Here is a 27,045-nt window from a genome sequence, read left to right on the forward strand (position 1 = left end):
GGGTCGCTCAACGGGGGTCCCTGACGCGGCAGGCGAGCGCCCGCTCCTCCCCGGGAGAGGACGGTTGCAGGCAAGAGCGCGATATGCCAGCGTTTGTGGGTCGCGAGGCGTTCAGTCATAGCAACGGGAGCCGAGGAGCCCGGGTTCTAAACGCCACCCTCAGAACCCCGCACCGCAAGGCTTGCAAAAGTCTCAGCCGCCGCGCGAGAGCCTCTGCGCCTGCGCGCCCGCGGGAAGCCCCGCCCTCTCCGGGCCGCCGGCGCGCGGGGCCGCGCCTCCTCATGGCGGCCGCCGCAGTGTGTGGTATTTAGCGGGAGCGCGCGGCGGGCTCGAGGACGCGCGAAACGGCAGCGGCGGCCAGGGGGGAACCGGGGCGGCCGTTGCGGGGCGCGCTCTCGAGCGGCGGCGGCGGCCCAGGGTGTCCCGTCGGTGTCGGCACGGGGAAGAGGCGGTGGCGCTGCCCGCGGTGGCCGGGGTTGGCGGCGGCGACGGAGCGCGTTTGAGCCAGGACCGGGGTCCGAGGCGCGCTCTCCGCCCACAGGTAAGTGGGGCCCGGCCTGGAGGGAGGAGCTGGCCGCGAGGGGCTCTGCGGGACTAGAACTCCCAGGCCCGGTAATGGCGGCGGGCGGGAAGGGCGGCCGGGCCGGGTCGCACCGCCCGGGCGGGGGCGCGGGCAGCCCCCGGCGCCGGACGCCTTTGTCTCGGCCGGAGCCCGGCTGCCCGGCCGCCGGGCCGAGCGCCGCCCCCCGCCCCTCCCCTCCCCTGCCCGGCCCTTCCCCGAGCCGCGAGCCGGCTCGCCCCCGCCCCCGGCGCCCCGGGCCCCGCAGGCCCACGCCGGGGGTCTGCCCCGAGCGGCCGGGCGAGGGCGGGGAAGGGCCTCCTCGCCTCCCGGCCCGGCCCCCGAGCGCCCGGGAGGCGGGCCCGGCCGGGGGAGGCGCCCGGCGCGCCCTGCGCCCGGGTGCCGGTCTTTGTTGTGAAGGGTCCCGGGGTGTGCGGCCAACATGGCGGAGGTCAGCTGAGTGCGGGCAGTGGCCAGCCCTTCCCTCCGGCCCCTCCCCGCACTGGCCCGGGGGCAGGACCGGGCGACTCGGCCGTCCTTGGTCTCCCCTGCCTGCCCCCGACCCCGGGAGCGGCCGTCCCCGATTGTGCTGCGTTCTTCCTCCCGCTCCGGCCTGAGCCTTCATTGTGCGGTGGGAAGAATGCAGCCTCCTCCCTTGTTTAGGTCGTTAGAGAGGAGATCGCGTGAACGGCTTGCCAGGGAAGCTCCAGCTTTTTATTGTAAACCTTGCTTTTCCTAGGTTTCATTTGTCGGGTAGTTTGGGGCCCTTTCTCGACTCTCCCAGATTTATAATTTAGGAATGTGGATAATCTGGGCCACAGCGTTGCGTAGGTTTTTCTTTTCCTGTGCCTGGAAAGATTCAGAATTTGTTTGCTCTGACATCTAGAGACGTCCAGTTTGTGTGTTTGGAAAATCAGATGGTGTGGCTGATTTGTCAAAGTCGTAGAAGCCATGAGCACGGATATAGGACAGTGATCGGACAGACGGTTTCTAGCAGTTGAACATTTACCATTTCTTGATAAGGGGCTGTCAAGGGTAAATTTTTAACTCTTTGCATCAGTTGAACGTTGGGAGCACGACTCTGAAGTCAGACTGCCTGCTTTGGTTCCAGCCCTGCCCCACCGGTTTGTGACCTTGGGCAAGATGCTTAACCTCTGTGCCTCATTTTCCTTATCTGCAAAATAGGGGTAATGACAGTACCTACCTCATAGGACTGTTGGGAGAATTGATGAGATGATAGTAGGCGAAGGGCTTAGAGCAGTGGCAGGCCCATGGTTAAGTGCTCAATAAATGTTTACAGCTAAGGCTGTTGTTTAATCACTAAATTTGTGAGATTATCTTGGCGTGTTGGAACTGCATAGGACAGAATATGTGAAATTACATTATAAACCATTAGTGCTTGGGTTTTTCTTTTAGTGCATTTTGTTACTTCTTAAAAATGAAAACAAGAGGTTTAGGTGGTAAATGTCCAGGCATTTGGAGATGATGGCATTGGGAAATTTCTATAGTAAGACATTTGGGTAGGTCTTGTGTGGTCTGGAATTTAAAAAATGAAATTCATGGGTCAGTTTGCTTTTGAGGACTCAACTAACTTGGAAGAGTGAAACAGTGAGTCTCTTTGAGTGTTAGATGTCTGTGGTGTCACCATCTATTTTGGACATTACTGAAGAGCAGAGTTTAGTATGGTGATAAATGTAATGGTCTGGTAATTTTATCAGGCAGATATTGGCTCAAATTGGGGAGGAGAGGATGTTGGTTAGCTGTTAGGAGAACTTCGTGACAAGTAGATTTTGACCTAAAGAGGAGTATATAAATTATGTAATTTTTTGTTCTGGAAATTAAAGATACAGATTTTTGTGATGTGGAATAATTAGTTGCAACCCTAAAGTTGGCTTTGCCAAAATATTTTCTTTAGATATATTATAGAATTGCTTTACCTGACCCCTCTTGACACCGTTCCAGCGTAATTTAGTAACATTTAATAATATTTTAAGCTGAAGTATAATTGATAGATATGGAACTTTTCAGGATAAGTATTACACAAACTACAAATTCAGAAATTTAATTCAATTCAGTGTAATGTGTTCTCCCTCTAAGCTTTGGGAAATTCTTACAAAATTGTTGTAGAGCAATATTCTTTAATATCTTTAATTAAAAAGAATATTAGGCTACAATTAATTGGAGTTACAAAGGAAATATCTAGCTATGGCAACAATGACATAATATGAAGAACAGGATTTTATTTTCAGCTTATACAGTGTTTTGAAAACAGGTCTTACATAAGGACGGTAACAAAGTAAGTTTAGTAACTTTGCAAAGCAACCACTTAAAATTGTATTTTAAAGCAGTTGATTTACTTGATTTCTAGAGGTTGAAGGTTTTTCTTAAGAGATCTGTTACACAGTTTCAGTTATAATTACGGAATGTCCATACACACCTTATAAAAATGTTTAAATTTTGGTTATTTTTGGTCTAGACCTCATTACAAACAAAATCAATATGGGAAAACCGCAGACTTCCTACCCTTCCTTCCCCCCCACCCCAAAAAACCCTCAGCAACTGGGTATAAATTTTTCCTCTCTAAAGGTCATCCTTAATAGTTTATTTTATTTTATTTTAATTTTTTTTTTTTTGCGGTACGCGGGGCTCTCACTGTCGTGGCCTCTCCCGGCCTCTCCCGTTGCGGAGCACAGGCTCAACGGCCATGGCTCACGGGCCCAGCTGCTCCGCGGCACGTGGGATCTTCCCGGACCGGGGCACGAACCCGTGTCCCCTGCATCGGCAGGCGGCCTCTCAACCACTGAGCCACCAGGGAAGCCCCAGTTTCTTTTATTTTTTAATTTATTTTTTAAAGGTCAAGTCTTTTATTTATTTATGGCTGCTTTGGGTCTTCATTGCTGTGCGCGGGCTTTCTCTAGTTGCGGCGAGTGGGGGGGGGCTCTAGGTGCGTGGGCTTCATAGTTGTGGCTCGCGGGCTCTAGAGCACAGGCTCAGTAGTTGTGACCCACGGGCTTAGTTGATCCGCAGCATGTGGGATCCTCGTGGACCAGGGCTTGAACCTTTGTCCACTGCATTAGCATGCAGAGTCTTAACCACTGCGCCACCAGGGAAGTCCAGTGGTTTCTTTTAAATAGAGATTTTTCTAATGCATTTTGAATCATCTGGCTTTCCATGGCTGTAGTTACTAGAGGTTCTGCTGCAAAAGTGCAGGGATTGTGGTTTTTTATTCCTGTGTCCTCAGTGCCTAACACTCAGTACAGACTTGTTTCCTGACCTACTACTGTATTCTTATGACACTCAGATTTCTTTGCTGTGAAACTTAGACCCATGTATTCTCTTGCTCGCAGGTCATTTTTTTTTTAATGACTATTTTTTAGAGGAGTTTTAGATTCACAGCAAAATTGAACAGAAGGTTCAGAGATTTCCCATGTACTCTGCCCCACTCCTGCATAACCTCCTCCATTATCAACATCTTCCATCAGAGTGATACATTTGTTACAATTGATGTACCTACACTGACACATTCTCACCCATAGGTTATGGTTTACATTATGGTTCACTCTTGGTGTTGTGTATTATGAATTTTAACAAATGTATGATATGTACCCACCATTATAGTATCACACAGAAGAGTTTTCACTGCCCTAAAAATCCTCTGTGGTCTACCTGTTCATCCCTTCCTCTTTCCTAACTTCTGGCAAGCACTAATCTTTTCACTGTCTCCATAGTTTTGTCCTTTCCAGAGTGTTATGTAATTGGAATCATACAGTATGTACCCTTTTCACACTGGCTGCTTTCAGCTAGTCATATGCATTTAAGTTTCCTCCATGTCTTTTCATAGCTTGATAGCTCAGTTCTTTTTAGCGCTGAGTATTATTCCCTTGTTGGGCGTGTACCAGTTTGTTTATCTGCTCATCTACCAGAGGACATCTTAGTTGCTGCCACGTTTTGGCAGTTATGAATAAAGCTGCTATAAACATCTGTGTGCAGGTTTTTGTGTGGACATAAGTTTTCAGAAGTTTTCAGCTGCTTTGAGTAAATACCGAGGAGTATGATTGCTGGATCATATGGAAAGAATATATTTAATTTTGTAGCAAACTGCCAAACTGCCTTTCAAGTGGCTGTACCATTTTGCATTCCCACCAGCAATGAATGAGAGTTCCCGTTGCTCCACATGCCCACCAGCGTTTGGTGTTGTCAGTGTTCTGGATTTTGCCATTCTGAAAGGTGTGTGGTGATACCTTATTTTTGTTTAAATTTGTGTTTCCCTGATGACAAATGATGTGAAGCACCTTTTCATATGCTCTTTTGCCATCTGTGTATCTGATGAGGCGAGGTGTCTGTTAAGGTCTTTTGCTCGTTTTTTAATTGGCATGTTCGCTTTCTTGTTGAGTTTTAAGAGTTCTGTGCTGCATTTTGGATAATAGTCCTTTATCAGAATTGTCTTTTGCAGACATTTTCTCCCAGTCTGTGGTCTGTCTTCTCATTCTTTTGACTGTGTCTTTCCCTGCACATCATTTTCCACTTTCACGTACCAAGGTGCTTCAGATTTATGTGTCTAAAACTAAAGCCTTTGTTTCCAACCATCCAAGGCTGTCATCCTCTGTATCCTGTGAGTCATAGAGCCCCGATTTTTCTACTGTCTGGTTATCTCAAATCGTGTTGCTTCTGTCTCTCACTCATTTTCACATGTACATTCAGTCCTTCTCTTTTACTTTCTAAGTGTCTGTCTGCTTTTGGTGTCTGCCTCCTCCCTTCAGTTTTTCCCACTGCCGTTTAAGGGAGCTTTCTAACATAGGTGACTTAAGGCCTTCAGTTGAAAGTCCCAAGTTCCTTGACATAGAGATAGTAAGTACACAGACCCTTCTGGAGCTGGCTTTTGTTACTTTCCTGTCATTTTCAACTGTGTACTTGCAGGTGCTTGTGTGCACCATATTTTGTCTTCCAACTAAGCTCTGTAATCTCAGCCTAGACATCACTTAGCTGAGGCACTCTTCCTGGATCCCCCACCTTGAATTGGATGTCATATTTCTGTGTTCCCATAGCACTTTCTGCTTGGCCCTACTACAACGATAGCCCCCTGAACTATAATTTTTCTCTACTACTTGCTTCCCCAGATACAGACTGCAGTCTCTATGAGGACTTTGCCTTGATCACCCTTGTTGGTCTAGAGTTTAGCACTGTTGCTGGCGTGTAGTTGGTGCTCAGTAAATATTTATTGAATGACTGATACCTTCACAATGTTCAGTTATGCTCTTCTAGCCTTATCCTCCAGCATTTCTTCTTTGCCATATCTGGTTAAACTGGATTCTTTTTGTTTCTTGAACATTCACCACACTTAAACACCTCTGTGCCTTTGCTCATGATTGTACTTAATCTCTCAAATGTCTGTGCTACTTTGGGCACATGACTTAACCTCTCCAAGCCTTAGTTTCCACTAGCATGTGAACAGCTAGGAAGCATATTGCTGCTCCTTGCTCTGTGTCCTAAAGCTAGAGTAGCAGTGTAGCTGAGTGGTTAAGAGCCAGATCTGGATGTGTCTCTTGCCTCTGTCACTTACTAGTGTGTTTATGACTTTAAGCTCAATGAGAGCAGGGACACTGCCTAAAAGCAGGGACACTTGCATTTAAAAGCACATTACTTAACACAGAGAAAGTGCTTAAATAATTTAAAAATTAGTTATTTAATTTCTCTATTACCACTTACATTCTAGTAAGGGAGAAAAGAATTACAAATTGTGATATGTATTATAAAGGAGCAAAGAGTAATGGTGGGAGGGAGACTTGCTGTGAGAAGTGGTGATATTCAAGCTACCTTAAAAGGATAAGGAGCTAGTCCTCTGAAGGAGAGAAGGGAGAACATCTCAGGTTGAAGGAGCAGCAGCAGAGGTAAAGGCCCTGAGGCAGGAATGAACATGGACTGTTCCAGGAACTGAGAGAAGAGAGTGTTTCTGGAGCAGATGGATGAGGGGAAGAGATAGGCAAGGATCCGATCCTGCAGAGTCAGAGTACGGAATGTGAATTTAAGTGTACTGAGAAGCCATCAAAAGGTTTTAATTAAAGTAGTAACATAATCTACTTTTAACTTTTAAGATTGCTTTAGCTGTTTGGAGAATAATTGGTTAGAAGGCCATTTCTTTGATCAGGAAGTACCGTAGTTGATTATAACCTGGATTAAGGTTGTGGCTGTGAAGATGAAGAGAAGTGGATGGATTTGAGATGTATTTTGGGGACAGAATTAACAGGGCTTGCTGATGGATTAGATATGAGAGGTGAGGGAAGGAAGGAATTAGGTTGTTTCTGGCATGAGCAATTGTGTGGATCATGGTGCTATTTACCAAGAATGGAAAAACTAGAGGGGGCGGGGGTGGTGGTGGTGGTACAGATAGCAATAAAAACTCAGAAAATGGAAGGATAGCAAATAAACTCAAAGTTCTGATATGTTGGATTTAAGATATCTATGAGACATCCAGAATGATCCAGTTAGGTAGAAGGAATATCACAGAAGCCAGATGGGAGATAGTAGAGCATGTTCGGGTGTTAGAAGATGGTCCAGTAGAAAAAGAAGGAGAGATTGATGTGAGAAAGGGATAATAGAAGGAGTATGAAGTCTGAGAAGGTGACAGGACACTACCCAAGGGCCTGGGTCACTTCTTCCATTCTAAGGGGAGGAAAGGAAGTGGTAAGTCAGCATTTGATGGCTTCTGTTGTATTTTCTAAACGAAGTATGGGTGAAGCCATCGGTTGAGTATTTATAGTTAGTGATTACTGTACTATGGCGTGGTTAAACACATAGTAGAGAGAGAGAGATTGAGAAACTGAGCAGAGGGGAGGAGAGAAGAGATTCTGTGATGTGTTACCAGCTATGACTCCTGATACTTATTGTTCTCAGGAGATTCTAGAATACCTAGAGCAATAGTGTTACTTTCCCCCCCCCCCCAATGTAAGCCTTTTTGATGAAGTGTAGGATAACTACATACAGAAAAGTGCTCAAATATTAAGGATACAGCTTGATGCATTTTCACACACTATCATGACCAGCTCCCATGTGTCCTGTTACTTTTATTTTGATTTTTGGGTGTGTGTGTGTGTGTGTGTGTAAATCTTCAGGAACTCTAGGCTGAATGATACATCACTAGATAATACAGTCCATTTGGGGGTCAATTTATTCTCTAGGTTTGAGCCACAGTGTCCAAAATGATATTGGCAAAGACCTTTTATTAGGTTTGAGGTTGCCCAGTCATGTTGAACTTACTTGTGGCTTTTGTTTTTGTTTATTTTGAATAGTAGGGGGTTGGGAGCACATGGAACTAGAAAGAGAAGTGGAGGAAAAATCTTTGGAGAACTAATTTATATTTATAAAGCAGATATTGCCAGTGAGAAATAGTCTCTTAGAAAATTAGAAAAATTTAATGCCAGTCTTGAATTTTATAGGAAGTATTATCCTGCACTTGTTATAGTTATTATTGTCATGTTGACAGGCTTAGGTAGTAATGGTTGATACAGTGAAATTAAGTGTACTGTACACTACATTTTTTACTTCAATCTTTGGTTTAAATGAAGTAATCTAATTGTTAAAAACTTGCCTTTTTCCCCCTTTGTGTTTTACCTTTTAGCTCCTTTGAACTCAGCTAAAGTTGGGTTGTGGTTTTTTTGTTTGTTTTTGTTTTTGTTTTGTCAGGGTCCCTGATTTAGTTTTGTTAGGGACAGCTTCGGATATCTTGTTAATACAGATAGTTCTGAGTTAATTTCTGTAGACAGTGTTCTTTTGATTTTGCTTGGAGAGGTGAGCAGATAAATTTTGTCTTAGCATTAACTTTTAAAATGCTAAATTTAGGTATTTTTATAAGTATAAACTAAAATATATACATATTTGAAATACGTGGGTTTTAAAAAATGTGAATAAGCTGTTTTTTAAATAATTTTTTCCCTATAAGTAAGTATTCATCTATTTGAGGCATTTTAAGAGAAAAACTAAGAAAAAAAGTGCAGTAGGCAAAATCAACTCTTGATCTCTCAGTGTTTAAATGTGTGTATGAAGTCACTAGCAATTTGTTAGCAGGAAAGTGTGGGGACACAAAATATGCACTAAAATTTAATTATTAATCACCAAAGTAATTTAAATGTTTTATGGAACATTTGAGAAATGCATACAGAAATGCAGCCCCCACCTTCCTCATGATCGTTCATAATGTGATAATTGAAAAGTAACCATTGTAGACATTTTGGTGTAGTTTCTAGTCTATGTGTGTTCCACATTTTTTTGAGACAGCCATAGACATTTTAAAGTCCGTTCCTTTGATCTGACTTAAATCCTTGTAGATATTTTCCCGTTAATGATTACCACTTGTCAGTAACTATACATGTTTGAACTGCATAATTCCAAATAATGAAGTTTGTGCTTATGGTCTGTATCCTTCTGTTCTTGATATTTTGTGTACTTGTAGTTAAGTGGCCCCATCTCTGTTCTCTGTGATTTCTGGTTCTAAACTTGACCTCCTTTTCCCCTTCTCTAAACCCTTACCTTAAGTCCTTAAACCACATTCTGCAATTCTTAAGTCTTTAAACCACATTCTGCAATTCGGATGCCCTTCTGGTTTCTTTTCTGTCCCATTACATGGTATGTACACACATGAGTACATATATAAAAATAGACAGCTATGTCAATGTCCATATTTACTTAATTCTTTTTTTCTCTTTTAACATAAATGGGATTGTAATATATCCTGTGGGCTTGTTTTTTTCCTCCACCTGTTTAAACAGTTTGATTCTTATATGTTAGTAGATATGAGTCTACCTTTTTTAAAAGAAAAAAAGGCAGCATCGTGTTCTGTTGTATGGACCATAATTTAATCACTTTCTTAAGCTAGGGCTGTTTTCAGTTTATTTGCTCTTACAAACAGGACTGCTGTAGGCATCCATATGTATACAGCTTTGCCAATGTGTAAATCATTGGATAGACTCTTGGAAGAGAAACTACTGGGTCAAAGAGTATTCAAACTTTATATTTTGAAACAAACTGCCAAATCTTATTAGAAGCCTTCACAGTGGACATTTCCAACAGTGTAGGAAAGTCTGTTTCTGCACATCTTATGTAATACTTGGAATCAAATCTTTGAAAACAAATTTATAATTTTTTAAGTAATGCATGTGCAGTTTGTGACAGTTCTCATATCAAGGTTTTGAATTTCTTTTTCCTTTAGTCTAAAGAGTTTTACATGAACAATAATTAAAAATCAAATATTTCACTAGGCTTATTTTTTAAAGAAAAACTCCCTGCCCCTACTCCTCTCCAGGATCTAGGGGATGTAAGTAATGTTTTGAAACCTTGCGTCGTTATTCTGCCCTTGACACTTTTAGGATGATTTGGTTGGGCACAGAATTTCTAGAATGTTAATTAATCATTTTCTTTGTGGATTTTAAAAAGTATTGCTCTGTTGCATCTAGCTTTGGATATTACTGCTCAAAAGTCCAAAGTTCTTTTGCCTTCTAATTTATTTATTCATCTAACAAATATTTATTGAACCTGTACTGTGTGTCAGGCACCGTTTTAAATGTTTGGGACACATCATTGAACCAGACCGATTCCCATTTTCCAGGTGGTGAGGGGGGCTACAGCAACAAACATAATAAATAAGTAAATTGTATAGCCTGATAGAAGGTCATACATTTTATTGACAACAGATTAGAAATGGAGGAGGGGAAGGGAAGAGGAAGAGAGGTAGAATGGGCAAGGATTAGGAGGAGGGGTCAGTGGGCACAGTGCTGGGCACTGTTTTAAATAGAGGGAACAGGGTAGGCCTCATTGAGAAGGTAATATGCAAGCAAAGATTAGAAGAAGGTGAAAGGGTTAGTCATGTGGGTATCCAGGAGAAAAGTATTTTAAGGCAGAGGCCCAAAGGAGCAACCTAGCCTTATGGAACAAGGAGGCTAGTACAGTGAGTGAGGGAGAAAGAGGTAGGAGATAAAGTCAAAAGAGTAATGGGACACATCATCATATTGTGTAGGGCCTTATAGACTGTTGTAGGATTTATGTATTACCTGCACATGGGAGATTTCAATGGATTTTTTTGATTGCTGTGCTTGGAATCTGGCGGGTGGGGTGGGAAACAAGGATGGAAGCAGGGAGACTGGTTAGAAGGATATTGCAGTAATCCAGTTGAGAGATAATGAGGCTTAGACTATATAATAGTAGTAGAGGTAGTGAGGAGTGGTTGGATTCTGGATATATTTTTCAAGGAGGTACAGTAAGATTTCCTGGTGGTTTTAGATACAGGATGTGTAGAGAAGAATCAAGGATGACATGAAGGCTTGAAGGCTTTTGGACTGAGTATCTGGAAGCCTGGAGTTTCCATCAAGTGAGGGGAAGGCTATTGGTTGAGTAGTCTGGGAGAAGGTAAGGAGTTCAGTTTTGGCCACCCCCCTGTAGGAATGTCTAGGAGGGTGTACACATCTGGGGTTTAAGACACATCTGGAGGGTTTTTGTTTTTTAATCTGGGCTGGATATAAAAATGTTCAAGTCCGTGGCAGTATCAGTGGAATTTAAAAAATACAAGAGTGAATGAGATCACCAAAGTGAAGAAAAGTGGGCCATGGACAACTCCCAAATTCAAGACTTTGGGGAGAAGAGCAGGAATCAATACCAGGCAGGAGCCAGTGATCTGATCAACTCTGTCAGATGTTGGTGACAGCTCAAAACTTACAAATTAAGTACAAACAAAACTACAAAGCCAGTAAAATTCAAATTATACTAATTTATGGAAGTATTGAATACTGCCTGCTAAACTGAAGTCTTGAAACAACGTGAGTTATGGAATTGACTATTATGCTGTGAGTTCTTTCTGAGTTAAGCACACCAAACTTATCCCATATGCTGTGGTCACCACATGATGCATTTTCTTACCAATGTGTAAGTGCTTCAGTGAAAACCATGATGTCATTTGGGCTTCACTTCACACAAATGCATTAGGTCCCCCTCTGTACTTCTTTTTAGCCTCCCATAATTAGAGTACTGTAGTACCAACTTGGAGCTAGTGTGACCATAAATGTAAATAGGAACATTCATTTACATGGCTAACAGGTGGATTCAGATGATTCAGAATGTGCTAATGCTGTTTTTTAGATTATTAAACACAGGAAAATAAAACAAATTTTTTTTTTTTTTCCTGCGGTACACTGGCCCCTCACTGCCATGGCCTCTCCCGTTGTGGAGCATAGGCTCCGGACGCGCAGGCTCAGCGGCCATGGCTCAAGGGTCTAGCCGCTCCGTGGCATGTGGGATCTTCCCGGACCGGGGCACGAACCCATGTCCCCTGCATTGGCAGGCGAACTCTCAACCACTGCGCCACCAGGGAAGCCCAAACAAAAATTTTTGTAGAGAAATGTGGCACCCACCCTGAGAACAGAATCTTAGTTTGAGGAAAATTAGAGTCTAAGTTAATTCGTGTGTTATATCCTTATTTGAAATAACTAAAATGATTTGGTTAGAACTTCAGATGTGATGCTTATGAAGACACAGATTATAACTTTTTCAAAGGAATATAATTTCGTTTTTGAATAAGGTTCCATGAATTTTTTAATATGGCATTTCCCCCTATAAATTCCATTATTTTTCTGCAATAGTAGTAAAGAGCTATCAATATCAGTGTATTGATATTAAGACTCTGGTGTGACTTTTTACCTCATTTCTTTAATTTCTTCGTCTCAAGCAATGTGTTCTTTTCTGTTTAGCTTAGTATCACCAACGCTTCATAGGTTACAACCAATTTAGATATGCCTTAAATTTTTGTTCTCTGTACGTATGTGTGTATTTACTTACCGTTATTTGTCAGGAAGAATGGGAAGATGAATGTTACAGTGCAGAACCGGGTACAAGATATTTTATGAGGAAGATTTAAAAAGTGTAGCTTAACATCAAGATGGAACAAAAGAGCAAAGATCTACTGGAATGTGTGACAATTTTACATCCTAAGAGAATATAAAACATAATCAGGGTAGTGAACAGTTGTATTCAAACTTGGACATGTAACTAAGTGAATAGTATTTGGCTGCTTTTATCTAGACACTGTGAGCTTTGGTTATATCGCAGTAGTGACTGTGTTGTAATCATGACTGACATGGTTTCAGTAATTTCAAGTGAATTCCCAGAAATTCTATTTAGTGATATGTGGTAGGACATAAAAAAGTTGAGAGCCTATTTTTGACCCTCTTCCTGCTTCTTTTACTCTTTTACTCTTTTTTTTTTTTTTTTTTTTGGCCACACCATGTGGCATGTGGGATCTTAGTTCCCCAACCAGGGATTGAACCAGCACCCCGTGCAGTGGAAGCGTGGAGTCTTAACCACTGGACCGCCAGGGAAGTCCCCTGCTTCTTTTATTTCTCTGCTCTTACCTCTCTTCTCGACTCTTTGCTTTGATTTAATGTCTAATGGTTTAATGACTGTTAAATTATACCACTTTGATACAAAAAATTTCAAAAAGCAACTACTTGCTATGACTACAGTTTTAATTTAACGACTTTAAGGAACTTTTTTTGGGGTCAATTTTTATAAACATTGAAGATTAGTTGTATGCTAAGTTGAATATTCTGTGCCAGAGTGAGAAGATTATACATACTTTTTTTTAGAGTTATTTGAAAGAAAATAAGATTCAGGAATGAAGCAGTCTGGCTCTGTTCTTATTACTTCTTAATTTTTCTGATCTTCAATTTCCTCATCTGCAAAATGGAGATACACCCTTCTTTATGAGTCTTTAATAAAGACTGTATATAAAGCTGCTGACATGAAGCCTTACAGGTTGGTAGATGCTCAGTTTGAAGCTTCTTTCATAGCAAACTCTGTTATCTTTATCATGTTTCCGACAGTCCCAAGTTGAGGTTATGAAAATGAACACAGTACGTTGAAACAACAGTTTTCGGTAAAATCCCATATAATCGGGGTCTTTTTAATTTAGTGATTCCTTGCAGGGTTCCTAGTATGGCTCTGTAAACATCACTGAGTGTGTTGTTAATAATATACCAAACGTTCCCACATACTTGATCTCAGTTAAAGTCCAAAAATCTTGTTGTTAGTTTTATTGTTTCACAAATGAGCAACTTGAGACCCAGGATATTGTAGTTTTGCCCAATATCAAAGTAACTGATATAGGTATATGCATAGGTATATTCTTAAGGTAGGTTACCAGTGGTGCATTACTAAAAAATGAAACTACTACCTAGGAATGAATGGGTTTATGGAACTGTGATGTCACAAACAAATGTTTTGAAAACTTAGAGAATTGGTATGAAAATATATTCAATTTTTTAGACTGTGTTTATGGTGATAAAATGATTTACTTCACCACATAGTGTTGCTATTGTTTTTTAAAACAGACTTTATTTTTTAGAGCAGTTTTAGATTCACAGCAGAAGTGAACCGAAGATACAGAGATTTCTTGTATTCACCCTGCCCCATCATGATCACCCAAAGTCCATGGTTTACATTAATGGTTCTCTCTTAGTGCTGTATATTATATGAGTTCTGACAAATGTATAATGATATGTACTCACAACTGCAGCATACAGGATAGTTTCACTGCCCTAAAAATCCTTTGTGATCCACCTGTTCATCCCCTCCCTGCCCAGTCTCTGGCGGCAAATACTGATCTTTTTACTGCCTCCATAGCTTTGCCTTTTCCAGCATGATGTCATATAGTTGGAATCATACAGTATGTAGCCTTTTCAGACTGGCTTCTTTCACTTAGCAGTATGTATTTAAGTTTCCTTCATATGTTTTTGTGGCTTCATAGCTCATTTTTTAAAATTTCTGAATTATATTCCTTTGTATGAATGTATCACAGTTTACCTCTTCACTATAGGAAGACATCTTAGTTGCTGCCACGTCTTGGGAATTATGAATAAAGCTGCTATAAACATCTGTGTGCAGGTTTTTGTGTGGACATAAGTTTCCAACTCCTTTGGGTAAATACCAGGGAGCATGATTGCTGGATCTTATGGTAAGAATACGTTTAGTTTTGAATAAACTGCCAAACTCCCTTCCAAGTGGCTGTACCATTTTGCATTTCCACCAGCAATGAATGAGAGTTCCCGTTGCTCCGCATGTCCACAAGCATTTGCTGTTGTCGGTGTTCTGGATTTTGCCATTCTAAAAGGTGTGTGATGGTACCTTATTTTTATTTTAATTTGCATTCCACTGACGACAAATGATGTGGAGCACCTTTTTATATGCTCCTTTGCCATCTGTATATCTGATGAGGTGAGGTGTCTGTTAAGGTCTTTTGCCCGTTTTTTAATTGGCATGTTCGCTTTCTTGTTGAGTTCTAAGAGTTCTGTGCTGTATTTTGGATAATATAGTCCTTTATCAGATATGTCTTTTGCAAACATTTTCTCCCAATCAGTGGTTTGTCTTCACATTCTCCTGACTGTTGCAGAGCAGACATTTTTACTTTTAAGCAAGTCCAGCTTATCAATTGATTCTTTCCTGGTTCAATGCCTTTGGTGTTTCTGAAAAGTCATTGCCAAACCCAAGGTCATCTAGATCTTCTCCTGTGTTGTCATCTTCTAGGAGTTTTATAGTTTTGTGTTTTACGTTTAGATCTGTGATCCATTTGAGTTAATTTTTGTGAAAGGTGTAAGATTTGTGTCTAGATTCCTTTTTTTTTGCATGTGGATACTCAGCTGTTGCAGCACCAACATTTGTGTTGCCTTTTGCTCCTTTGTCAAAGATAAGCATAGTGTGTTGTAAAATAGTGTTATTTAAAGTGAATTTTAAATCTTAGTTGTGAATTCACTCTCTTTAATGTTATATCAAGTAACAGATATATTCTACCTTAGGGGTCATCAGGGATGAGTGAGTTCTGGTTGTATACATGCTATTTCTTTTATTTGGAATCTTTCATACTGTTGTACTTGATTTATTCATTCCTTCCAGAAATATTTGAGTACCTGGTCTGGGCTGGGTACTGTCCTAGGTGCTGGAGATAGAAGCGTGAGCAAAATAAACAAGGTCTGTGCTGATGAAGTTTATATTGTAGTACAGAGCTCTTGAGCCAAAAGTTAGTGGTTCAGGGATCCTGGGAGTTCTCAAGGCCCTTTGAGGGTCAAAACTTTTTTTCACAATAATGAGACATGAGAGTAAAGTGAGGTTCCCAGAGGCTACATGACATGTGGTATCTTCACAGATTAATTGCAGAAGCAGATATTAAATATCCAACAGTATTTTTTATTGCATCAGATATTAAAAAGATTTGCAAAAAATGTAAAACATAAACACTCTTCCCCCTATTATGGAAGATAGTTATTTTTCATAAACATTTAACATGTAATAGATTTTTACTTGTTATGTAAAAAATGTGATGGTAATTTTAACATAAATATTTTTAAAGTTCTTGGCTTGAATTTCTAATATTGTAAATATTAATACATATAAACCACATTGACAAAATGCTCTTTTGGGGTCCTCAATAATTTTTTAAAACTTTGAAGCAGTAAAGACAAATTTTTTTCTTAAATGGCCAGATAGGTTTAGCTTTAGGAGTCATAGGGTCAACTTTTCAACTCCACCCTTGAAAGCAGTCACAGATAATATGTAAATGAATGGGCTTAACTATGTTCCAATAAAACTACTTACAAAAACAGGCAAGTGGTCTGTAGCTGTAGTTTGCCAGTTATTGGTGTAAAGGGTTCCTGGTACCAAAAAAGTTTGAGAATTGCTGTTATCAGTGAAAAGCTGGTATTGTGGAGAGAGAGACGGGCAGAAGATAGACAATAAGTAAGTTATTTAGTAAGAGAATTTCATATGGCGAGAGATAATATGAAGACAGTAAGAAGGGTGATCTGGCCTTTAGAAATAAAGTGATCAGGAAAGGCCCCTCTAAGGAGCTGACTTAAGGTAACTCTTACTTGTTCAGGTTTTCAGGTTTTATCTCCCATCTTTTTTTTTTTTTTTTTTAATTTCCCCTGGCTACATTGGGATCTCTCCTGTGTTGGGAGGGAAAGCAAGACAGTTGAATCTTATTAAACTTAAATTCAGAAAAGGTTAATGTTTCAAGTTGAATTAGAAAATATCCAAAGCATATCTGCTTTGAAAGGATCTAGGAAATTATAACATTGCCCAGATTAGAACATTGACCTACTTTATACGACATCTAGCAAGTTAACTTCTGTATCATTTTTCTCTTCTGAAAATGAGAGAGTTGGCTAAGATCTTTTCCAAGTCTAAAATTTTTCATAATGTCTGTTTGCCTAGGATGCCATTTGTCACCCCTTCTAAGTCCTCCTCAATCAGATAGCTCCAACTTCCTTTTTTTTTTTTTTTCTTAAAGTAGTTCTGTGATCTGAAATATTTACTTTACTTTGAAATCTATTTTCCTGTCTGTAATGCAGGGGGTAAATGCTTAACCTGGAAGCTCATTGAGGACAATACCTGGTACATAAGTATGCTTATTAATAAATATTTGGGGCAGCTGTTTTAGTGAGAATGGAGGAAAGTCCCTCCTCTGCCTCAGTATTTAACTTGCTGACCCTGGAACCATTTAGGTTATAGCAGTAAGAATGAAACCAACCAACAATGAAGCTCCAATGAGGGACATGAAAAGTTTAATAGAGGGGTTAAGGAAGTAAAAGAGCAATGCAGTATGAATTTATGTGGCCATTCCAACTTCAGGGAAAGGAAGGGGAAGTAGCCGTTCCTGCCATCAAACTCTCTGTTCCCTTGTTGGAAATTGAGGGTGTCTACATAATTAAATGCTTTAGCATATCAAGAGATAGGTAACTTTAGCAAAATCAAATTTATGAATTAGAATTTAATGAGTTCTCTTGGAATGCAGTGCAAAACAAAGATTGGAATTATGAGAAAAAAATATGTAAGTGACCTGAAGATAGATCCAGGAGAGTCAGTATCAGAATTATGTGAAGAAAAGAACTGAATAATAATGGTAAGAGTCGAAGAACAATTAGAAGAAAGGTCCACAAAGGTAAAAGACTTAAGGCTTGGGATTGGAAATACTCACCTGGTGTTTGGCAAGTGCTGATGGCATATATCTAGATGTTTTGATGAAAATTTCTTCCAAAGATAAGAGTCTTAGAAGCCACCTGTCAGGGTAGAAAAGGTTACCTGCAAATGAATACGAATAAAAATGACATTAGATTTTTCATCTACATAGTTACATGTCAGAAGACAGCAGAATTTATGTAGTTCTAGGGGTAAAGGGTGTGAACTAGAATTCTAAGCTTGTGCAAGAGCTTCAGATTGTTAAGACTGAGACTTAATTGCTTCCATGCCCTTTCTGAAAACTTTTTTGAGGTACTATGGCCATACCAAAAAATGAATCATAATTAAGGATTCAAGGGGAAGAAAAAGATGGGTATTTGTCTTACGATATAGTTGTGAGAAATGAAATCAGAATGGTTGCAGTTAGGTTTAAATGATTGTTTTGACAAAAGTTTTGAAGTTCAGTACAGTCTTTATCCTGGCAGGTGGGAAAGGGAAAGTTTCACTATTAGCACATTAAATGACCTGCCTCGTTTTGGGAGCTGTTAATACTTTCATTCTTGATGTTAATGTAGATTCAATGTGAAATAAAAATAATAAGGATAATAGCTAGTAAAATAAAATTAGGATGTAGAATCATGCTTTCCAATAGGACTTTCTGCAGTGACAGGATATGGTGACACTATTTTGCATTCCCACCAGCAGAGTATGAGAGTTCCATCTCTTAGATGTGTCACAGGGATCTCACTTCTACTTTGCATTTCATCCATTATTACAGTTTGGTATCTAGCATAGTGCCTAATGGGTTCTGGTTAAGTATATGTTTTTGGTTTTTTTTTTAACCAGGTGTAGAAGCCTCAAAATACAGTGTTAGGCATTAAAAAGCAAATGTACTTTGCTTTACACATTTAAGTTATGGTTTGCATGTTCCTCTCCGTTTGCTGTCATCACCTTTGTTCAGACTTCTGGTTTTACAGGTCTTCTATCAGGTCTTTTGTCCTGGGTTTTCCCCACTTCAGATCATCTCTCTTACTGGACACATAACTCTGATTCTGTGGCTACAACGTCTTCTGAATTATCTTCAGGAAAATAGAGCTTTTAGGAAAATACTTTGTATAATTTTTTAAAATTCCCATTACTTTGGTGCAGTTCTGGAAACTAAAAATAGATTGCTTAATTTTTTTTCTTGGCATTATGGTTTTATAACAAAGTTTGATTTTTAACTTTTGGCATTTTAAGCTGTTGAATTTTTAAGGAGACTTGCTTTAGTTTTAATTTCGTCTGAGGTAGACAAACCATTAGGATGTGGACATCTTTGAGGGGGGCCATTATTTGCAGGCTGCAGTAACTTTAGTAAACTGCAAGAAAATGAAAAGCACAACATTGTTGTGTATTCATTTTAATCAGAGAAATTCTTCATCAGTTATTTATAATTTATAATAGGAAACAAAGGTTTCCCCATGAAATTGAGAATAAAAGTTTAAGACTATTTACTTCTATCATAAGTTTGTGAATGTGGCAAAGCAATGGTTAAATGCTCTGAAATTACTAAGGCAACAGTAAAGGCTGATTCTAAACTGTTTTTATCTAAATTAAAATCTGTTTAAACTTTATACCAAACAGGGCTTGAGATGCAGGCTTTATTTTAGAAAGGGTAGGTAACAGTGCACTCTTGGTAAATTTTGGATTTTTGCTAACTTTGGATTCTATGGGCTTGTCTTAGTGTAATGTAGTTTGTGAAATTTTCCCTCGTAAAACCAGTTTAAATAAATGTTTTACCTAGTGGAGAAATTCTATATTGGGCTAAAAATTAGTTAAATGGCAGTTGATCTTTGGTATACATTTTTGATAACCTTACAAGCTAAAGGCATCTTTTAGAGTACATATCTGGAACCCACAAGTTATATGTCTCTAACTAATTGATGACCTCAGGCAAAACAAGTTAACTTTTGGAATTGTGTGAGTACTTACATATTTTGGAATATGTACCACCTATGATATATATAACTTACCCATCTCCCTTAATCCAGACAAAAGCCATGCAAGGCTGGAAATACTGTCCCAGTTTTACAGCTGAGTGGGTGGTGAAGACTGGGTTTGAATCCAAGTGTAGATGGCTCCAGCACACTCACATTTTTACTGTCCTGACTCACTTATTGCGAGGTTTGTCCGTAGATTAATGGTTGTCAGATAGTGTTGTAAGGATCTGTATAGGTCCTTTGGAAGTTTGGGAAAAAATTTTTCTTTGGCTTGAGAAATCTGTCATCCTTTTTATTTGTTTTACACATTTAGAATCTCTTAATTCTGTTTGGAAAGAGTTTTTCCTGCCTAAAACATTTGAAGTCTCCTGCTCTAGAAACCTGAGACTTAACTGTTGAATAGAATGAATATGTATTAGAAAATAAAAACCTAGGTAATAGTAATTTATATTTGTCAGTGAACAGACTATTTTCGATTATATTTCTATTCCTAATGATTTCCTAATATCAAAATGAGGTTGAGGTGACTGAACACACTACATAGGGTGGGGGTAAGTGATTCGAGTTAAAATGTTATGCTGAAAATGGGCAATCTACAATTTGCAGCATAGGGTTCACTCCCCACTACCAGCTCTTGCTGCCTTTAAAGGCTGCCCTAAGCATGATGTAATGACAGGTTAAACCTCTGAATGCCTGAGCTGACGCAATGCAAATCTGAGGCCCTGGACTTTACTGGGGCAAGGGTAATGCTTGTTTAAAAACAAAACAAGCTACTCTGTTTAATAAGGCCGTTTAAGACGGCCTTCCTAGAGTGGGAAGAGAATAAAATCTCAATTTGAAGGTTGAAGCAGGAGTTTAATATGGTTATGTGTGTTTACTACTCTCACTGCGAAGTCTTCTCGAAGGGAGAAGGGGGAGTTTAAAACAAGGTGCGGTAAAAATGGGGAAGTGAGTTACAGTTGAGGAAATAAGGTAGGTGACGCCCGAGAAATAGTTATTGAAGGAAGTAGGGAGAATGTTTTTACTGTATAAAAATCTAGCGTTCTCACGGTTAACCGGGAGAGTGTAGTGCAGAGAAGAGTGCTTGTCTGGCCACGGATTTCCCATATATTCTGTGCAGATCTTGGGTTGAAACCAGCCGAAACCAGCCGAAATTGCCGATATCTGACTGTTTGGGCCTACAGAAGCGGAGTGTTTCGACCTACTTGTAAGCTAGTGGAAATGCTGTGGCGTGCGCAGTGTCTGCCAGGTTCGCGGGGATCTCGGGTTTAGCCCAGCTGGGTGGCTGGTGGGAGTCGCGCGCTGCCCGCTTTAGAACCGCCCTAGGCTGAGTGGGGTGGAGCCTTAATCCCCGCCCCCGTGCGCCGCCCCGCCCTTCGCCCTCAGAGGCAGCCGCCGCCCTGAGCACTGCGTTCCTGCGGCCGTCTGACGCTCTGCGTGGAGCGGGCTCTCCCAGCTGCGGGCCGGACCCTGCAATAGTAGCTCGAGCTGGCACCGAGAGCGCAACTCCTCGTCCGGTCGCCTCCACGCACCCTACAGTCCTGTCCTTCACCGAGCTGGCTGGAGCCTAGCCGATGAATTTGGGGAAGATAGACTTCCGAGACAGACAGACGAAGGTTTAGGGCCCAGCAGAGGACAGCTCAGCAATGGCTCCCATTTTTGGAGAGGCAGGCGAATTTGAGCTCATGGGGAGGTGTGGTCGGCTCCTCTTGAGACAGGATGGGGGCTTCAGTTCTCTGCCTCTGTAGCCAGTGCTTCTGAGGAGTATTGAATGCAGTGTATGGAACAGGGCACGTGCCTTCCCTTCTTGAAAACTTGACCCGGGACATGTTTAGGAACAAAAGGTGTTCAGGACGGCCCTCTGTTGCAAGTCGTCTTTACTTCTGGGGGAAAGGCTATGAGCTGCCTGGCTTCTCATGACGGGGAAGCCTCCCTTACCTCTTCTGTACTCCTGGAGGGGCGTCTTGCTCACTTGTTTACCAGCATCTGGGACAAAGAAGAGAAAAGGTACTGCCATTGAGAGACTGGGTTGCTTAAACTGTGAAATGGGAAAGTTGTGTGAGCCAGTGGAATCTAAATGGGTCAGGGAATGGCTGCACCATAATTGAGCTGGCAGTGATGTTTCCTTTGATCAGCTGTGTACTTTTCTCAATTTAAATCAAACTTGAGGTTATGTCATGACTCATGCAGAGTTGTCCAGACACTTGAGTCCTTGGTTCCTACTGCAGGGCTGTGTGTGGGTTGGGGCTCTTTCTCTGTTTGAAGATGGAGCTGGGTTCCACCTTCCGAGCTTTGGGAGGCTTTAGTAGCTGCTATCCTGTAATAATTCCATTCACAAGAAATAGAAGCCACATTTTGCTTGTTTTCACACTTTGAATAGGAATTTAAGTTGTGCTTTCTACAATGTTGGAAAAATAATAATGTACATTGTAACAAGAGCCTGAACTGTTGATGATAAATGTATAACTATTTTGCTCGGTAAAGAAATTAAAACAGTAATACTTTTCTTGCTTAATAGTTACATTATGTTGAATACAAACTGAGTTTACTGCCTCTTGGTGTGTGACTAGCTGTTTTGGTTTAGTGATTTGAAAGGCATTGGTGGCTTAGATTATTTTGTGCCCAAGGAACCACTTCCCAGTTATTATGTTGCTCTTTTTTTTTTTTTTTTTTTTGCGGTACGCGGGCCTCTCACTGTTGTGGCCTCTCCCGCCGCGGAGCACAGGCTCCAGACGCGCAGGCTCGGCGGCCATGGCTCACGGGCCCAGCCGCTCTGCGGCACGTGGGATCTTCCTGGACCGGGGCACGAACCCGTGTCCCCTGCATCGGCAGGCGGAGTCTCAACCACTGCGCCACCAGGGAAGCCCTATGTTGCTCTCTTAAATGAGCAGCATAAAATGGACCATGAAATAAACATACAGCACACATACAGGATATTTTGGCAATGCTAATAAGCCCATTGTTTTACTAGTGGCCTAAAACAAAATGCATGGATCATCATATGCACAAAGAATCTCCTCAGGGGAAACTGGATTACAGCAGAGTTCCTTTATAGTGCTTTTGTTGGGCTGGAATACCGGGGTTATAGAAGGCTTCAGTGATGAGAGTTGATTCCTGTTGTCCTAAATCCATGTGATGAGCCACATTATGATAGAATTCTGTGGTACTTTTGTTTCCCCTTGTACTTTAGAATATACCTTTAGTGACAGTGGAATTGATCTGTTTTGGGTTTTTTTTTGTTGTTCTTTCACTCTCAGTCCCCATTTAAGGTGTCTATCCTTGAGCAGTCTGAGTAATAGAAGCCAAATTGCATTTATGTGGTCACATTGATAACAGCATTATTTTTTCAAAGTTAAATTCTTTCCAACAATAACATTTATAATTGAGAAAATATTAAATTTGAGGAGTTAAATTTTAATTTTGTAGAAATATGGCTTACGGTTATTGGGAGTATACTCTTAGGACATCAGTAGACTGATTTTTTTGTCACCCCCAAGAAAGTGGCCCACTATATTCTAGCAAAGGTAGATTCCTGGGAAAAGGTGGCTTGTTTTATCTTTCATTTAGCTTAACAAGTTAGTTAATATTGTTGATCATTTCTTCCAGATGGCATTTATTTCTTAAATAATCTTTATCACTGTACTGATGAGTGCTTCCGCAACACTGGTGAACTCTAGGGTACAAGGAGTTCTTTACCTGTTGGCTCTATCCCTCACCCCCAATGTTGTGTGAGTCTCTCTGATGCTTTTTATCTTTATCTTTTCCTGACTCTCCTTCTGCTTTGCAAATTATACCTGATTTATATTGTAGAATGGAAGTAGAGTAGAATGGTTTACTTTCTTTGAATACCAGCATCAAATCTTTTATTTGAGGATGGCCCTCCATTTCTCCTCCATACTTCCTCACTTTTGAAGGGGGCACAGATCAGTAGGAAACAAGGTTAATACCTAGCTGGTGTTAACATTCCATGGAGACGGATGATGGAATGGCAGTAGACCCTTCCCCTTGTAACCCCTTCCCTTTCCCAAATACACCTCTAGAGCAGATAACTGTTCACCATTAGGAGGAGTTAATCAAAGTGCCCTGGTGGTCCTTTGGATCACGTATAACTCACTGGAGCTATCAACAGCTGACTTAAGAATCAGGAAGAAATAGAATGAGTAAGGCAGGTGAACAGAGAGGGAGGAGGAATTCCAGTCAAAACTGATTGTGTTGAACTTAAACTGCTTGTACAGTGTTCCTTAGTTGTTTATGGTCCAGTTTCTATTTTAGCATTTATTCCATACAGTCCATCCAAGGATGATTTTTTTTTTACATTTTTTAGAGAAAAGGAATTCTAAATGTGCTCTGGAACATTTTGAAAAGAGATTTTATCCAGTGTACAATGCACATATTTCGTGTAATTTATGTTTTTTTAAACTCTATTTTCCTTTTTGCTTACAGTAAATTTTGCACGAAACTTAAGTATTTCTGGCATGTAAACATTATTTATATAAAACAAGTTATAGTTGTAATTATTTTTCTCCTGCCTCCTTTTATTTTTATTTGTGTTTTTTATTACAGAAATGAGCCGTCAGACTGCAACAGCATTACCTACTGGAACCTCAAAGTGTACACCATCCCAGAGGGTACCTGCCCTGACTGGCACAACTGCATCCAACAATGACTTGGCGAGTCTTTTTGAGTGTCCGGTCTGCTTTGACTATGTGTTACCACCCATTCTTCAGTGTCAGAGTGGCCATCTTGTTTGTAGCAACTGTCGCCCAAAGCTCACATGTTGTCCAACTTGCCGGGGCCCGTTGGGATCCATTCGCAACTTGGCTATGGAGAAGGTGGCCAATTCAGTACTTTTCCCTTGTAAATATGCCTCTTCTGGATGTGAAATAACTCTGCCACACACAGAAAAAGCAGACCACGAAGAGCTCTGTGAGTTTAGGCCTTATTCCTGTCCGTGCCCTGGTGCTTCCTGTAAATGGCAAGGCTCTTTGGATGCTGTAATGCCGCATCTGATGCATCAGCATAAGTCTATTACAACCCTACAGGGAGAGGATATAGTTTTCCTTGCTACAGACATTAATCTTCCTGGTGCTGTTGACTGGGTGATGATGCAGTCCTGTTTTGGCTTTCACTTCATGTTAGTCTTGGAGAAACAGGAAAAATACGATGGTCACCAGCAATTCTTTGCAATCGTACAGCTGATAGGAACACGCAAGCAAGCTGAAAATTTTGCTTATCGACTTGAGCTAAATGGTCATAGGCGGCGATTGACTTGGGAAGCCACTCCTCGATCTATTCATGAGGGAATTGCAACAGCCATTATGAATAGTGACTGCCTAGTCTTTGACACCAGCATTGCACAGCTTTTTGCAGAAAATGGCAATTTAGGCATCAATGTAACTATTTCCATGTGTTGAAATGGCAATCAAACATTTTCTGGCCAGTGTTTAAAACCGTTGCATTCAATTTCACAGAGAATAAGGCACCTGTCTGCCTACCAACCAGAAGCTTTTGGTAGGTGGAAGCTAGACACATGAAGGTAAATGAAAGGAAAGGCTGTTAAATACAGGAAACAGTTGCATGTAGTAACACTAATATATTTAAAAATAAGTCAACAGTAAACCACTGAAAAAATATATATATATATACACCCAAGATGGGCATCTTTTGTATTAAGAAAGGAAGCATTGTAAAATAATTCTGAATTTGTGTTTGTTGTAGATTGAGTGTACTGTTAAAAAATATTGGGTTCTTGTTTTTTGTTTTGTTTTTTGTGTGCGTGTGCGTGCGTGTGTGTGCGTGTGCGTGCATGAGTGTGTGTGTGTGTGTGTGTGTGGGTTTTTTTTCCTTTCACTGACAAGCCATGTTGAGCGGTCTTGGACCGCTGCTTTTCCCCATGTGAGTCAATACAGAGTGCTGCTGTGTATGTATATTGTTTTGTGTGTATTTGCTAATTTTTATTAATTCTAGTTTTTCATTAAATAAATTTGACTTTCTTTTCTGTAATTCAGGTTTTTCCTCACTTTTGTTTGTACCTTTTTAAAGTTAGTGTCTTTTTGATATGCATAATTGTTTATGGTAAAATTTATACATGTGTTCAATACATATTTTCTTTTTCCCCCATTAATCAGTTCATTAGAAATATTTTAAATTCAACTATTTTGTGAAGATATGAGTTTCAGAAAGGAAAGGTAACATCGGAAGAATTATCAGAAGCTATTTAAAGCAACTATAAAGTGATCTCTCTCTCTTTCTCTCTCTTCTCCAGTTGAGTCATACCTTCAAACTTATTCTTTGTAAGGTTAGGGAGTACTGATTTTTTTTTTTTTTTAAATACTGGAAAAAAAAAATCAGGCTCTCCCCCTCCCCCCAGATATCTTGGACAAATCACGTATGTTTAAAATTTGTTCTTGTATTTATTGGTTTTGCAAAAGAAGGCATCGTCTCACACAGTATTTGTAATTAAAAACAAGTCATTTGTTTAAAAAAAAAGAGGCAGTTTGCAAAAAAAATGTTTTTGGTCTTTTATAATTCTCATTAAAAGAATATCTGGCAAATTAAAAACTCTTACGTGTCTGCTTTAGCTCCAAGTTTGATTAAAATCCGAAGTTATTTTCCTGTTAAATTCTGTATTTTATAGCCAAAAGCAATGTACTATGTACTGTGAATTTTGGTAGATAGAGATCTGTTCTCAAGTACAGTAAAAGAATGGGTATATGGTCTCTGTTTGGCCTACACAGAATCTTCTTTTTTCCTTCCTCTTGCTTAGATTTTGATTCTCACAACTCTGTTAGGAGGCCAATTAGTTAAAATGCTGATCACTTTCCCCCCCTTTTTAACAACAAAAAAATGAATTAGTATTTTATAGCCTCGTGGTTAAGAGCCTGGCTTCTGCAGCCAGACTTCAGGGACTACATGCCTATGCTCGCTGTAACTCACTAATCAGCTATGTGATCTTGGGTTCCAGTTTACTAGTGTAAACTGAAATGAGGTTAATTATGGTAGCTACATCCAAGGGTTAAGTGGGATGGATACAAGTTACCTAGGGCCGTGCTCTGTACATAATAAGCTAACCCAACATGTTAGCTGCTATTAGTATACCTGTAACTAGAACCATATAGTTAACTGATGTGAGTTAGCCTGAAGCACCTAGCAGGATTCTGAAATTGCCTTCTGATTGGCCAGAGATCATTTTATTTTGTGTGGTTTTTATGGGTCCCCTAAACATAGGAAGTCAGTTAAAAATAATTTGGACTTCCCCTTACCCCCCCCACCAATTCTGGATAACAAAATTTACTTCTGTTAACCATTTTCAGGAAAGAAGGTTGTGTAGGGGCTTCCCTGGTGGCGCAGTGGTTGAGAGTCCGCCTGCCGATGCAGGGGACACGGGTTCGTGCCCCGGTCCGGGAGGATCCCACATGCCGCGGAGCGGCTGGGCCCGTGAGCCATGGCCGCTGAGCCTGTGCGTCCGGAGCCTGTGCTCCGCAACGGGAGAGGCCACAACAGTGAGAGGCCCGCGTACCG

The 27,045-nt window shown here is 40.6% G+C and overlaps 1 protein-coding gene across 3 annotated transcripts; it reads left to right on the forward strand.

The window, feature by feature from the left end:
- Nucleotides 1-263: 263 nt before the first annotated feature.
- SIAH1 (siah E3 ubiquitin protein ligase 1) lies at nt 264-25,850 on the forward strand. 3 transcript variants are annotated; one of them, XM_082607025.1, is made up of 3 exons: nt 21,507-21,531; nt 23,131-23,252; nt 24,088-25,850. In XM_082607025.1, the coding sequence occupies exon 3, from the start codon at nt 24,090-24,092 to the stop codon at nt 24,936-24,938; it is 849 nt and encodes a 282-aa protein (XP_082463151.1). In that variant the 5' UTR covers nt 21,507-21,531; nt 23,131-23,252; nt 24,088-24,089; the 3' UTR covers nt 24,939-25,850. The 3 variants fall into 3 exon arrangements, with proteins under 3 accessions (XP_082463152.1, XP_082463150.1, XP_082463151.1); XM_082607026.1 differs by lacking the exons at nt 21,507-21,531; nt 23,131-23,252 and adding an exon at nt 264-541; XM_082607024.1 differs by lacking the exon at nt 23,131-23,252 and having other exon boundaries at nt 20,938-21,531.
- Nucleotides 25,851-27,045: the final 1,195 nt, after the last annotated feature.

The sequence above is a fragment of the Mesoplodon mirus genome (assembly GCF_964341445.2).
Source record: "Mesoplodon mirus genome assembly, chromosome: 19".
In the NCBI taxonomy this organism is placed as follows: domain Eukaryota; kingdom Metazoa; phylum Chordata; class Mammalia; order Artiodactyla; family Ziphiidae; genus Mesoplodon; species Mesoplodon mirus.